The sequence below is a fragment of the Thalassophryne amazonica genome, chromosome 15, assembly GCF_902500255.1.
Source record: "Thalassophryne amazonica chromosome 15, fThaAma1.1, whole genome shotgun sequence".
In the NCBI taxonomy this organism is placed as follows: domain Eukaryota; kingdom Metazoa; phylum Chordata; class Actinopteri; order Batrachoidiformes; family Batrachoididae; genus Thalassophryne; species Thalassophryne amazonica.
The window spans coordinates 26,869,409-26,884,197 of record NC_047117.1 but is presented as its reverse complement, the minus strand read 5'-3'; the positions used below and the strand labels follow the sequence as shown (position 1 = coordinate 26,884,197).

Here is a 14,789-nt window from a genome sequence, read left to right as displayed (position 1 = left end):
GTCATAGGTCAAATGTCAAAATCAGGAAAAAATCTTGGAAAATTGGAAAAATCTTTATCATTGAACGAATATTCAAACATTCATACCTCTGTCAAAAAAGAACAAATTTCTTTCATATTTGACAGCGTTATGTAGGATGGTATCTTTTATTGACTGACAGAGTTTGATCCAGATTACAGATTTTACAGATTACAGAAATCCCATTTAATGTATATTTTACCTTATATCTTAAACAAACCTGCCTCCGTCTATTTGAAAGTGAGGTGCAGACTGGCACTCACTATCACCTGACAAAGTTTGATCCAGATCTGATCCAGACTGTGGATTTTGTGGACATTTGAATTTAATATTGAAAAGCCCATTTGGTGTACATTTTGAATTATATCGCAAACAAAAGTGCCTCTATCACACTTATTTTTCTGTTATGGATTTACCTACACCACCAAATCTGGATGGAGGTTCCAATTTTATGCCTGTTTGTCTTCCAGTTATCAGCAATGACAAATTGTGCATAGCAGAGATAACCAGTGTTCTGTGAAAATTATCTGAAAAAGAATTCAGAAACTGAAAAAGTTGAAAAAAGAAAATAAATGACAACATCACAAAAAAGCTGTGATTCAAGTGCATGGACTAAATACATACCCCTGATATTTGATCACATTTAATTTAGCTTATGAAAAGACACTTCTGAGAGGACTTTGACCTTGAAATGTTTTTCCAAGGTAAAATTTTGTAGAATTGGAAACTAGTGTTGGTGGAGGTTTGTGCTCTATGAGCACGCTGCTCTAGGTTTTAATTGTGATTAACTACATTATTGTTGATATTAATGAAGTAGCCATGGGCCCCTGGTTTACACTTACCTATGGACCCTTAAAATTCTATTATAAACACAGAATGTTTGTGGCAACAGGAAATGACAATATTTTAAATAAAACTTCCAACCATTTTTTTATTTTTTTTTATTTTTTTTTTGACATATGTGAACAAATCTGTGATACACTGCTGTGTTGTCCACTGTGTACTCTGCCTCATATCCAGTGACTGCTGGAATAGGCTTAATTGGAAAAAGCAGGTATAGTCAATGAATGTCAACAAATTTCTTTTAAGTCTTTATACCCCACGACCTGTCAGGCTGTGGGGTATGTTTTGTGGGGCATGTTTTTGTTTTCTTTTCTGAAAAATCACCAAATTACACCAGTGTTCATAACTAAAAATTGGAAAAATTGAAATCATTATGTTTGCACATTTCTGACAGTCCATGAAGTCATCATGTGCACCAAACACATCCATCATCAAAACATAACCATGCTGAAGCTTAAAACCATGACATGCAATCAAAATCACATTATTATACACACATCATATAAGCTTTCATATAACAAAATCCGTTCGCACAATCCACATTAGGTATAAATCCATTTTGCATTCCTCAACACAAAGGGGAAGACTTGACTGACAGCTGAGACCAACAGTCACCGGATCAAAACAAAGAAACAAACAAAAACCTAAAAACAGCAAATCCTCAGCTGAACTGTAAGCCGGAGCAGAGCGGAGAGGATGGAAAGAAAGTAGATATCATTGAACACAATAGAAATAAAAAGCAAGAAAGAATACTTACAGTATTTATATCGTATATTATTTGTATGTAAAGCATCTTTTTTTAAATTAAATAATGGTAGGGCTTCCTTGAGCAGCCTGGTAGGAATGGGGTCTAATAAACATGTTGATGGTTTGGATGAAGTAACTAATGAAAATAACTCAGACAGAACAATCGGAGAGAAAGAGTCTAACCAAATACCGGCATCACTGAAAGCAGCCAAAGATAACGATACGTCTCTGGGATGGTTATGAGTAATTTTTTCTCTAATAGTTAAAATTTTGTTAGCAAAGAAAGTCATGAAGTCATTACTAGTTAAAGTTAATGGAATACTCAGCTCAATAGAGCTCTGACTCTTTGTCAGCCTGGCTACAGTGCTGAAAAGAAACCTGGGGTTGTTCTTATTTTCTTCAATTAGTGATGAGTAGAAAGATGTCCTAGCTTTACGGAGGGCTTTTTTATAGAGCAACAGACTCTTTTTCCAGGCTAAGTGAAGATCTTCTAAATTAGTGAGACGCCATTTCCTCTCCAACTTACGGGTTATCTGCTTTAAGCTACGAGTTTGTGAGTTATACCACGGAGTCAGGCACTTCTGATTTAAAGCTCTCTTTTTTAGAGGAGCTACAGCATCCAAAGTTGTCTTCAATGAGGATGTAAAACTATTGATGAGATACTCTATCTCACTTACAGAGTTTAGGTAGCTACTCTGCACTGTGTTGGTATATGGCATTAGAGAACATAAAGAAGGAATCATATCCTTAAACCTAGTTACAGCGCTTTCTGAAAGACTTCTAGTGTAATGAAACTTATTCCCCACTGCTGGGTAGTCCATCAGAGTAAATGTAAATGTTATTAAGAAATGATCAGACAGAAGGGAGTTTTCAGGGAATACTGTTAAGTCTTCTATTTCCATACCATAAGTCAGAACAAGATCTAAGATATGATTAAAGTGGTGGGTGGACTCATTTACTTTTTGAGCAAAGCCAATAGAGTCTAATAATAGATTAAATGCAGTGTTGAGGCTGTCATTCTCAGCATCTGTGTGGATGTTAAAATCGCCCACTATAATTATCTTATCTGAGCTAAGCACTAAGTCAGACAAAAGGTCTGAAAATTCACAGAGAAACTCACAGTAACGACCAGGTGGACGATAGATAATAACAAATAAAACTGGTTTTTGGGACTTCCAATTTGGATGGACAAGACTAAGAGTCAAGCTTTCAAATGAATTAAAGCTCTGTCTGGGTTTTTGATTAATTAATAAGCTGGAATGGAAGATTGCTGCTAATCCTCCGCCCCGGCCCGTGCTACGAGCATTCTGACAGTTAGTGTGATTCGGGGGTGTTGACTCATTTAAACTAACATATTCATCCTGCTGTAACCAGGTTTCTGTAAGGCAGAATAAATCAATATGTTGATCAATTATTATATCATTTACCAACAGGGACTTAGAAGAGAGAGACCTAATGTTTAATAGACCACATTTAACTGTTTTAGTCTGTGGTGCAGTTGAAGGTGCTATATTATTTTTTCTTTTTGAATTTTTATGCTTAAATAGATTTTTGCTAGTTATTGGTAGTCTGGGAGCAGGCACCGTCTCTACGGGGATGGGGTAATGAGGGGATGGCAGGGGGAGAGAAGCTGCAGAGAGGTGTGTAAGACTACAACTCTGCTTCCTGGTCCCAACCCTGGATAGTCACGGTTTGGAGGATTTAAGAAAATTGGCCAGATTTCTAGAAATGAGAGCTGCTCCATCCAAAGTGGGATGGATGCCGTCTCTCCTAACAAGACCAGGTTTTCCCCAGAAGCTTTGCCATTTATCTATGAAGCCCACCTCATTTTTTGGACACCACTCAGACAGCCAGCAATTCAAGGAGAACATGCGGCTAAACATGTCACTCCCGGTCTGATTGGGGAGGGGCCCAGAGAAAACTACAGAGTCCGACATTGTTTTTGCAAAGTTACACACCGATTTAATGTTAATTTTAGTGACCTCCGATTGGCGTAACCGGGTGTCATTACTGCCGACGTGAATTACAATCTTACCAAATTTATGCTTAGCCTTAGCCAGCAGTTTCAAATTTCCTTCAATGTCGCCTGCTCTGGCCCCCGGAAGACAATTGACTATGGTTGCTGGTGTCGCTAACTTCACATTTCGCAAAACAGAGTCGCCAATAACCAGAGTTTGATCCTCGGCGGGTGTGTCGTCGAGTGGGGAAAACGGTTAGAAATGTGAACGGGTTGGCGGTGTACACGGGGCTTCTGTTTAGGGCTACACTTCCTCCTCACAGTCACCCAGTCAGCCTGCTTTCCCGGCTGCTCGGGATCTGCCAGGGGGTAACTAACGGCGGCTAAGCTACCTTGGTCCGCACCGACTACAGGGGCCTGGCTAGCTGTAGAATTTTCCACGGTGCGGAGCCGAGTCTCCAATTCGCCCAGCCTGGCCTCCAAAGCTATGAATAAGCTACACTTATTACAAGTACCGTTACTGCTAAAGGAGGCCGAGGAATAACTAAACATTTCACACCCAGAGCAGAAAAGTGCGGGAGAGACAGGAGAAGGCGCCATGCTAAATCGGCTAAGAGCTAGTAGCTACGCTAAGCTAGCGGATTCCTAAAAACACGCAAAGTGAATAATGTGTAAATAATTTAGAGGTGATTCATCAGAAGGAGTGCTTTAGTTAAGGCACGTAAAGATTACACTGGGAAACAAATCGTAATCTAGATAACTAGATCAATCTAACTGCGCAGATTAAACAGCTAACAGATACAGAAAAACACCGCTGTGCTCCGGAACAGGAAGTGATACAATACCGCAGTGAGAGCCAACCACCAGTAGAGGCAAGCCAGATATATATATATATATATATATATATATATATATATATATATATATATACATACGAGGTCTATTAGACAATAAACCGACCCTTTTATTTTTTTTTAACTATATGTAATTGAATGACATGCGATTCCACCAATCATGCTTGAACCCTCGTGCGCATGCGTGAGTTTTTTCACGCGTGTCGGTGACGTCATTTCCCTGTGGGCAGGCCTTGAGTGACATGTGGTCCCGCCCTCTCGGCTGAATTCCTTTGTTTCACACACTGCTCGAGACGGTGCGTGTTGCTTTATCAAAAATTTTTCTGGACCTGTGAGGAATATCCGAGTGGACACTATTCGAGAAATTAAGCTGGTTTTCGGTGAAAAGTTTAATGGCTGATGAAAGATTATGGGGTGTTTCTGTCGGTGTAAGGACTTCCCACGGGGCGGGACGTCCTGCAGTGCTTCCAGGCGCCGTCGTCGGTCTGTTTTGACCTGAAAACATCCCAATTTAAGGCTTAATTCACCCAGGACGTCGTGAGAGAACAGAGAAGATTCAGAAGAGGTCGGCATGAGGACTTTATGCGGACATTCCACTGTTTAAGGACATTTTTTAATGAAAGACGTGCACGCAAATTCGCCGAGTCGTTTCCGTGACGACTCGGCAAGTCTGTGTGCGCCGCGACAGGAAAAACACCTTCGTGTTGAAAACCATTTGTAAAATTCAGGCGGCTTTTGATGGCTTTCAACAAGTGAGTAACTGAGAAACTGTTTAACAGCTTGGGCATGTTCCAACTTGCCCGTTAAGGTTTCCAACGGAGGTGTTTTTCCTGTCGCGACCCCCCACGGTCGGGTCCGGCCCGACATGCGACTCTGCCCGCACGTTCTTTCATTACAAAATGTCCGTTAACAATGGAATGTCCGAATAAACTCCTCATGCCAACTTCTTCTGAAAGTTCTCTGTTCTCTGACGACTTACTGGGTCAACAGAGCCTGAAATGTGGAAGTTTTCAACTTGAAACGGCGAGACGCTGCCGCCTCGAAGCGCAGATCGCCATCAGGCGCCGTGGGCCGTCCTTACAGCAACACTACCAGACCAAAATCTCTCATCAGCCATTAAAATTTTTACCGAAAACCAGCTGAATTTATCGAATGGTGTCCACTCAGTTGTGCCTTACAGTTTTTGAAAATTTTTTTATCAAAAACAAAGCAGCAGTCTCTGAGCCATTCCTAAACAATGAAAAAACGACGAGAGGGTGGGCCACTCCTCACTCAAAGACTGCCCACAGGCGAATGACGTAACCGACAGGCGTGAAAAAACTCTTGCATGCCCACGAGGGTTCAAGCATGTCTGATGTAATCACACGTGATTCAAATCCATATGGTTTTTGAAAAAATAATAAGGTCGGATACTTTTCTAATAGACCTCGTATATATATATATATATATATATATATATATATATATAAACATGATTTGGATTGAAAAAGAAATAGGAGCATCTTATTTACAATATCTGAAGTGGAATTTAGATGTGATAAGGTGACATTAGTGCTGGGATTTGTAAACGAGTTGTTATTGCACAAGATTTGTGGACATATTATTGCATGTGGTTATTTCACAGTGTTATTGTACAGTCTGACAGCAGCAGGGAGGAACGATGTTTCAGTGAATCTTAATCCTTTAGTTAGAGCTCATGGCACTTGGGTGACTGACACGTCATCAACATAACTGGATTGTTTGGGCGAAAAATAAACTATCTGATAGAAAAGAAATTATCCACAAATGACACGTAGATCCCAAACATCCTTCAAACATTTGTGGCTTCTTCCTCGCCAAACGATAGATCATTCAAGGGTAACATTTGATGAGGATGTGGCCTTACAAAGAATTCCAATAGTCCTACTGTGACCCCAACAGAAACTTTTTTATGTTCTGCTGACAGACTTGTTTCTCATATTTTCTGACTGATCTTGGTCCTATGGCACCCCTGGCATCCAAAACACTTATGAAATACTGTGGCAAGTATTCACATAATGCAACACGTGTATTTTTTAAAAATGTGCTTGCTATTCTCACTCATCTTTTTCAAGATCGGGTCGCGGGGGACTGGAGCCTATTCCAGCAGTCATAGGGTGTGAGGCAGGATACACCCTGGGCAGGACACACATTCAAAACCACATGCACACCTACGGTCAATTTAAAGTTCCCAATTGACCTAACCTGCATGTATTTGGATGTGGGAGAAAGCTGGAGCACCTGGAAGGAACCCACGCAAACATGGGGAGAACATACAACCTCCACACAGAAAGGACACAGGTGAGAATCGAACCCGTGACCTTCTTGCTATGAGGCAACAGTGCTAACCACTAAGCCACCGTGCTGCCCGCTATTCTATATTTTGCTCTTATCTAAAGTTAAGCAGTAGATTTTGTGCTGAAGAATTCCCACATTTAACATTAACAACTCATTTGTGTTTTGATTAATAGATTTAGGGTTGCAATAACAACAATAATAATAATAAATAAAAGGTCACTTGCCACTTTTTATTTTAGTGTGGGTGACCCACCATCTGGATGTCAGTGACATCATCACCGCCTCCCGGTGGAAAATATGTTGGATATGTATAAAACCCAGACAAAAAATGCATACAAATGTGATTTTTTGTAAAAATAGACCACCATATGCTATATTACACAGGAGATTTTTACCCTCTTGTCAAGTAATCTTAAAAAAAAAATTTTTTTGCGAAATGCTGAATTAACAGACATATATGTAGTAGACCCTTTGAATTTACTTTAATATGTATATGTGCACATTTACTCCAAATTCCATTGCCCCACCACTAAATAATAATGCCCCCCCACCACCACCACCATGATGCCCACCAATAAGAAACTCATGGTTTAGCCACTGTCTGCTGTAATCTAAAGGATGTGACATAACAAGCACATTCTGATCGAGGTGTTGTGGTTGTAGCTGACCTTCAGAGATCAAGCGAAACCTTAAACTGTGAGTGGTGTTAATGAGCGTCAGGGGGCCTTAAAAAGTCACATAAACAATGTCTCTGAATAAACAAGCGTGACATACCCTGAAAGCACAGACAGCCGGTATCACATAACACGCGGGTGGCTGCGCAAGTCAGTCACAGAAACTACGGCTTCAAACGTAGCTCACCATCTTTAATCTTTCAAAACACGTGTTTATGTGCCTCTGAGTGCTAGAGTCTAAAGTCTCCAAAAATAACGCCAGGTTTTCTTTAAGTATACATTCTGAGTTGATCTTATGAAGAAGTCACATGGCTGTTCCCCTCAATGGCAAACAGCCCGATTGTAATCTAGGAGGTGTGCGACGCTAAAAGGTGTAATCCTGTGGAATGGGAGGTAAGATGCTTCCTCTCTCATTAACAGGTCCAATTACAGTAAAGCAGACTCCACAGGAGGCCCCCCCGTTTGATCCGGCACACGGTGGGGCCCTCACAGCGCCCAAAGGACCCACAAACTGGAAAAGCCACAGGACACAAGACTCCAGGCGCTAACAAGCAGTCCCACCTCCGCCCGCCTCCCCGGCTCATTAGGATCACCAAACAGTCCTTTTAGTTTGGAGGAGGAGGGCAGGGATGACATAGACGAGGGGCGTGGCTAAACATTTATGAGCAGAGCCTTCAGACATCGCTCGTTAAGGTGACCTCTGTACTGAAATAAAGTAACAAGTCGAGGATGAGTGACCGCCGCCGAAGTACTGCATGAACACTGGGGTTGGGACGACTCATGAAAATCATTACTCGACTAAGACGGGTACCATTTTTCATAGACTAGTCAACTAGTCTGCAACTAAAATTTGACATTCTTCATGATGAAACTCAAATGTGGCATTTATTTTAACAAATATAAGCACAAAATCACAAATACAAAAAGCAGCATTAGCATGAAAACAACAGCTGCATTCATTTACTAGGCATAGATGACCTATTTGAGCCGACTAATTCACCTGCCGAGGTTCACACACTTTCTTCTCTGAGTGACAGGAGTGGTGGCAGCTCCAGCAGGTCTGTTCTTTTAAGGGTTAAATGAACTTAATAAATAGCTTTTGACTAGTTGACTAATACAAAATTCTTGAGTAGTCAGATGTTAGCTAGTCGTAGTCGACTATTACGATTAGTCGTCCCATGCCCAATGAATACTGCCATGTCCTCAGTTTTCTTGTTGTTTCAGGGCTCACAGTGTACCATTTATTAGTAGTGACACCGCAACCACACACTCTTTTAATCACCTTGTTCCCTCTTTCTATGTAGTACGTTAAGTTGTTGTCATACTACAACGGATTGAGTGATTAGCAATGACTTGAAATCATTTGTTGGGTGGCAAGTCAACCTCCGGTGATTCCAGGGCTCTGATGGGCGAATGGATGATGTCACATTTCCATTGGCAACACAAAGAGCTGCATTCCACAGAACAATTTTCCCAGTTTCAAGACATATTTGCGCACTGGGGGCAGCCAGATTTGAATGGGATTTGCTGAGGTCTGAACATAAACGTGGCTAGAATTCGGCTTGCTCTGGGATCATGACATGATACTTCCTCACTACATTCGTGTACTGACAGTACTCTCCACTGTGCCACCATTCAGTGTGGCTGCAACAGCAAGGACAGCAAACAACCTTCTTTCTCTGCTGCACCTTCTCGCCAAGAGAATCCACCAGGTGCTCTTTGACATCCACTTAGAGATACACACATCCACATTCATGCTGTCTTTTTCTTCAATCTGGCCTTGGCTTAATGAATAGCCTCTCTTGTTTTTGTGTTAGGAACTGTTCTCTCTCCCTTCATGCTGAATTCACACCTCCCACAGGAGTTTTGATGGATCAGAAGTATCAGACAGCTGCAGGATATGAACGCATGAATATCATAGAAGTAACAAACAAGTACAGGACAAAGCGGTAAACAAAGACACAACCAAATCCTCTCTGCCCAATGACCATTTAAAGTTTTGAGCATGCACAAAACTTTCCAATGGATTCGCTGTACATCAACTGACAAGGTAGACACTTAACAAATGAGAAAAGGACTTTTACAGAACAAAAATGGATACCAACGGATATCAAAATTTTATATACGTTGCTCATACTTTTCCTCAATTCATCATAGTATGACACTTTAGCAATAGTGCCTTATTTGATTTTGATCAAACATTACAGGGGCACTGGGCTATGGATGGGAAGTCGTGGTCTGATTTTCTTTAGTATCATCAAGGTTCCATCCCCATGCTAACATATTGCCATATTCAGGGATACCCAAAGTGATGTAATTCTCACACACAAGTACAACAATGGTCAGCCACAGAACAACCAAGGGCGCCATTGTTGTTAGCATTTAAATCCTTAACACTGTCAAAAATTCTTGTCATGGACGAAATTACATCTGCTGTTTCAACATTTGTGACAGTGTTCAATGCAGAAGCTTGGCAAGCATATATCACCAAGTGAAGGTGTGGTAAGGGACTGAAAACTACCTTATCCGTACAAGACTCTGACGAAGAAATAGAGCCATGACCGGACAAACTGACTGAGTTTGAAATTGAGACAAATCAACATATATTTGATCTTGATTCCAGCTTTATTCAGCCAAGCGGCGATGACAAGTCGCCTCCTGTTGATTGCTCTTAATCACTATTTTCCACTCACAAAATCCTTTGGAATTCTGTGAAAATTCAGGCCAGATTGTTTGTCTGTGTCGCTGTGTATAACCTTTAATGATGCAGTCCTTTCCGGTTGTCCATTTCAATGTGTAAAGCATTATCTGCAAACACTGCTGATTATGGCGGATGCTGCTTAGCTGTGTTAAAGGCCAGGCTACTTTCGGAACAGGACATCTCCGGAAGTGACAATGGATTGAATTCTTCTATAAGAAAATGGCAAATTTTGTAGAAGTATGTTAAGATATTTTATTATTCAGGTTATCCTCACAAAGCATTCATGGTAAATTGTACAAAAAGTAATGCACAGACACTTGTACATGTCCCTCTTGATCATGTGACCGAAAACAAAAAATAGTCGATCCTGTGACTGAAAAAATGGCGGATATTCCACTAATGCTTCTCTTTATTGTTATTCAAACCATAACCCGCAATTCTAAACACTAAATGAGAAACGTGTGTTGCACCTGCACATGGAAATTCGTAGGATCACACACAAAATATTGTGCTTAACTTTTTGTATGACATCGTATGAAAGGCTTCTTAAGAACATGTCGTTAGTGAATTTGAGTTTTCTGCACGCCTGATTTGTTGAAATGTGGGTGTGGCACCACTGTGCTCCCTGAGCACTTTTGATCTTTTGGGTTTTTTATTTGTCTTTCAGCAAGAATATTTAAAAATCTGCTGAGTATTTTTTTCCTCCACTCTTTATTTACTTTTTAAAATTTTATTTATTTTTACATTGTGAGACAAAGGTTGCTTTTTTCACATTTTCATAAATTTCTCAGGGTTTATTACATGGATCTTCAAGGAAAACAATTAGGCATATTTACAGCGATAATATCTATGAACATATAGGATTTACTGCAAATCCAGTGGAAACCAACTAAATTTTAATTTACAGGCTATAGAAACACACATCACAGTACAATGAACCATTGGACTTCGGAAAATAGTTCTGCGCTCTCCGAGTGTGCTTCTAGTCTCCATTGATTCTGCTCTGAGGAACCAGTGCCACCCGTGAGCACTAACTGTTAAGGTCTGAGACATTTTGGTTTCGGCGGTTTAAGCCCAGTTACGATGATGCGTAAAAGGACTTGCAGCTGTTTTCCTTAAAGAGACAAAATCAGGATCTGGTTTATGTGGGATTACGGCAACCGTTATCACCAAAAATTTGTCAGTACCCACAGACCCTATCAAAGGCTTCCTCAAATCGCTGGCTTTAACCTAATTACACCATTTCCTGCTGCATTTTCTCATCTCAAGTGTGTGATTGGACTCCCTCATTTCATAATTTGAAAGTAAGAAACTGAGGGCAATTTATTCTTGGTGTTTTCTGCAATTATTTTTGGAGTTGACAGACTGTATGGTGCTTAATCAGAGCTATGTAGGGATGCTGAATCTTGCATTTGACTGGGGATTTACTGTTCGAACAAATGAAAGAAAATGGAGCAACTGCACCTCATGTTGTAGAATGGGTTGACCATGCAGCAAAGGGTCAGTGGTTTAAATTGTTCCCAGTGTGGAGGTCATCACCTCACTGCTAAATTTTTGAGGCGAATTATTAAGATTCTCACATAAATGCAAGCCCGAAATCTGTTGAACGCCTGCTCCCGCTGATCTGTTGATCCAGCAGCACTCCCTCACCGACTACAACAAACTCAAACCATAAATCTACTTTTTGTAGGATGTTAGCTCTGGTGACGCAGACACCAGAAGAGAAATGTACAAAAATGCAGCGATGCAGAAATCAAATTGCTCTGTAATGTTTCTTTTGTTACAACAAACTAGTGCGCATGGATAATAAAATATAACATTTCAGCATAATTGCTCCAAAATCAGTGCAAATCTGCACCCCATTTTCTTTCCAAAGAGAGCAGACTTGGTATAATTTATGCGGTGAGACAAAGGAGGCTGCTGCAGTTGTCAAATGCATCAAGCTGCATATTTGTGCAAGTTTGGAAAACCAGCACACCGCTCCTCTGCCTGGATTTGGACACTAAGGATCACGGCGTTTTGACTGTATAACAGCGTGGCGGTCTCTTCCTATCCATCCAAATCACTGCAGATTATTGCAGTGGCAGAGGCAAACAGATGTTCAAACTGAGGTCTGGCAGGGTGGCTTGAGGTTGGAACTCCACACACCACAAAGGAGAGAAAGTGGCTTGTCGTATTTTCTATCAAAGTGACAAACGTCAAATATCCAACACTGGCGTAAAGTGAACAGGCTGAATCAGTCAACAAGATACAGAATATGTCCAAAAACAGGTGAAGCATTTTAATGTGTGTGGGGCTCAGCCTCATCTAGTGGATGTGGCGCAAAGTTGGCAGTGCCATCTGCTGCTCAAAATCGAGGAAACAACTCTATTTAGCTCAAAATAAAAATAAAAACATAAAATTTCTGTTAAAATAATCACCACTTTGCTTTTGGACACTTCTGCTTTCCTTGCCAAGCAATAAATATGCAACTCAAGCTCCTCACTTGTTAAAAGTTACTCATAATTTTCACACCTTAGAAAGAAACTTGCCATTAACTTTAATTTGCGCACTTCTTGTGCCAAACTGGAGCTCTGTGGTGAAACAGTGGGCAGTGATGGCTGTTTGAGTGCGTCTTACGTGTTTGGTAAGAGTAGCCATCAGAGGCCCCACAGTAAGAATCCCATAATTCCAAGCAAGTCTGGACCACTTTAATGGCACTATAAGAACCAGACAGAAGTGTTAACGTTTTTCTCACATTTCTTCTGCCATTAATGATTTATTGTGGAAGTGTGCCTCACCAAACTGTGGCGTCAGGTCTGAGAGGCAATTAGGTTTTATGAGGGGATCCAAATCCCTGCCATTTCCAATAACGATCCGCAGCGGGCGCTTTTATGTACTTTTCCACCTAACGCGATTTGGGACGTTTACGCACAATTACGCACGCTTTCTTTCTGTTTACTACATTGTCATTTTAAAAAAACCTACGATTCTACTTCACTAAGTAGATCATCAGATTGAGATACACATTTATAAATTGTTACATTTTATTTACTGCCTGGTAAATTTCATTCTTAATCCTCGGAAAAGGAGCTCTGATGCGGGTTTGGCGCACTCATCGTTCTATTTGAGCTTACCTGTGCAAGAATGTTGTATTTCTTGGTGATCCCGGTGTGGATGGAGGGGTTCGTAGCCGGTGTGGGCGCCTCTTCCAGCAGAGCCGGTTTGATGGAGTTCGCCTTCGGGCGCGCCTCTGATACCTGGGATGTTCCCATCCTCAGTATAGCGACGAGAAGCGCCACAACACAGCATCTATTCCAAGCAAATATGAGCATCCTTGAGGTAATAAAATAAATGAATTAAAAGAAAAGGAAAAAACACACTGAAGTGCCAAAGAAAAGTGTCACTTATTCAGCCTAAAGTAATTTCTTAGTGAGACGCGCCGTGCGCTCGGAGTGTCCATTAGTTGCCAGTCCGCATTAAAAAGCGAGATGACGATCAGATCTTCGGACAGATGCGTGCCATTCATAAACTCAAACCCAGACAGCCCCGGTGCGATGTGCTGAGGGGACAAACAGGATCCGTCCGCCCTGTCAGTGAGCTTTCAGTCCTGCGCTGGTGCGTTTTATGGTCTCTTCGATACTTTCTTTTTATAGGGTTCTAATGAGTTTGCTTCCTCCGCCCCCATTCACAACTGACAAAGAAGGAAACTGATCCGTGTGCGGCACCGCTGCGTGCGCATCGTCGTCTCCACACCGGCACCAGGAGCTCCCTTTGGGGAAAAAGCTCTAAAATTATACACCGTGTGTTTTAACTGTGACCCTTTTTACTGCCAGGCAGGCTGAGGGGCAGTTAAGTAGAGGTTTGTCACCAGCTCTCCAAAGAATGGTTTTGTATTTCAACAGTGTAAAATGTTTCCCTCTTTAAGAATAAAATGATCACGTTCAGTGTTCAGATGGTCAGTAATTAAATGACCATCTCTCAGGCATAGCAGGATTTTAAAGAAGAGGTAAAATCAACAATCTGATAACTGGTTTCCCTCAAACATCCCTCATAAGGCAAAGCTGATGAAGCTGATGATAAAAGTATCAGAGACTCCTGTGTTTTGGATGAGTAATATTCACGCTGATTAGAAAATATAACCTGAGGTACAATGCCCTCTTTCAGCATCACACACATAAAATAATGTGACTTCCAAACACATCATCTCTGCCTCAGTTTGTTTTTACTTACATCTGTTTGTTTGTTAGCAGATTTATCAAAAAAAAAAAAAAAAATCTGAACAGATTTTAATTAAACTCACTGGAAGTGTTGGATTTGAGCAAAGGAACCAAACTTTAGATTTTGGTGTGGATCTGGATCAAGACACATATCTAAGCAGGGCAAAAAGGATCAAAGTTCAAAAGATCAGTAATCAGGATCAGAGTTTAGTGATGAGAGTCAAAGATCATGGTCAAAAGCCGGTGGTCAACATCAGAGTTCAGGATTCAGGTCCAAAATGTACTAATTGGGATCAAGTTATACCAATCAGGATCAAAGTTCAGGTTCAGGTGTTCAGGTTCAATGGTCAGTGATCAGGATCAAAACTCAGTAATGCGGATCAGAGTTTAGTCATTAGGATCAAAGATCACTGTTCTTGTTCAAAGATCAGTGATCAAGTTAAAAAGTCAGCAATCATGACCAAAGCTCAGTCATCTGGA

At 41.0% G+C, this 14,789-nt stretch overlaps 1 protein-coding gene across 1 annotated transcript in view; it reads right to left on the bottom strand.

Annotated features, from left to right (window-relative positions):
• Window positions 1-13,807, bottom strand: part of dkk2 (dickkopf WNT signaling pathway inhibitor 2) — a 47,399-nt gene extending 33,592 nt beyond the window's left edge. The window contains exon 1 of the mRNA XM_034188532.1: window positions 13,227-13,807. Within this exon, the coding sequence (XP_034044423.1) occupies window positions 13,227-13,424 (198 nt within the window). The 5' untranslated portion in view covers window positions 13,425-13,807. The remainder of the gene's footprint in view (window positions 1-13,226) is intronic.
• Window positions 13,808-14,789: the final 982 nt, after the last annotated feature.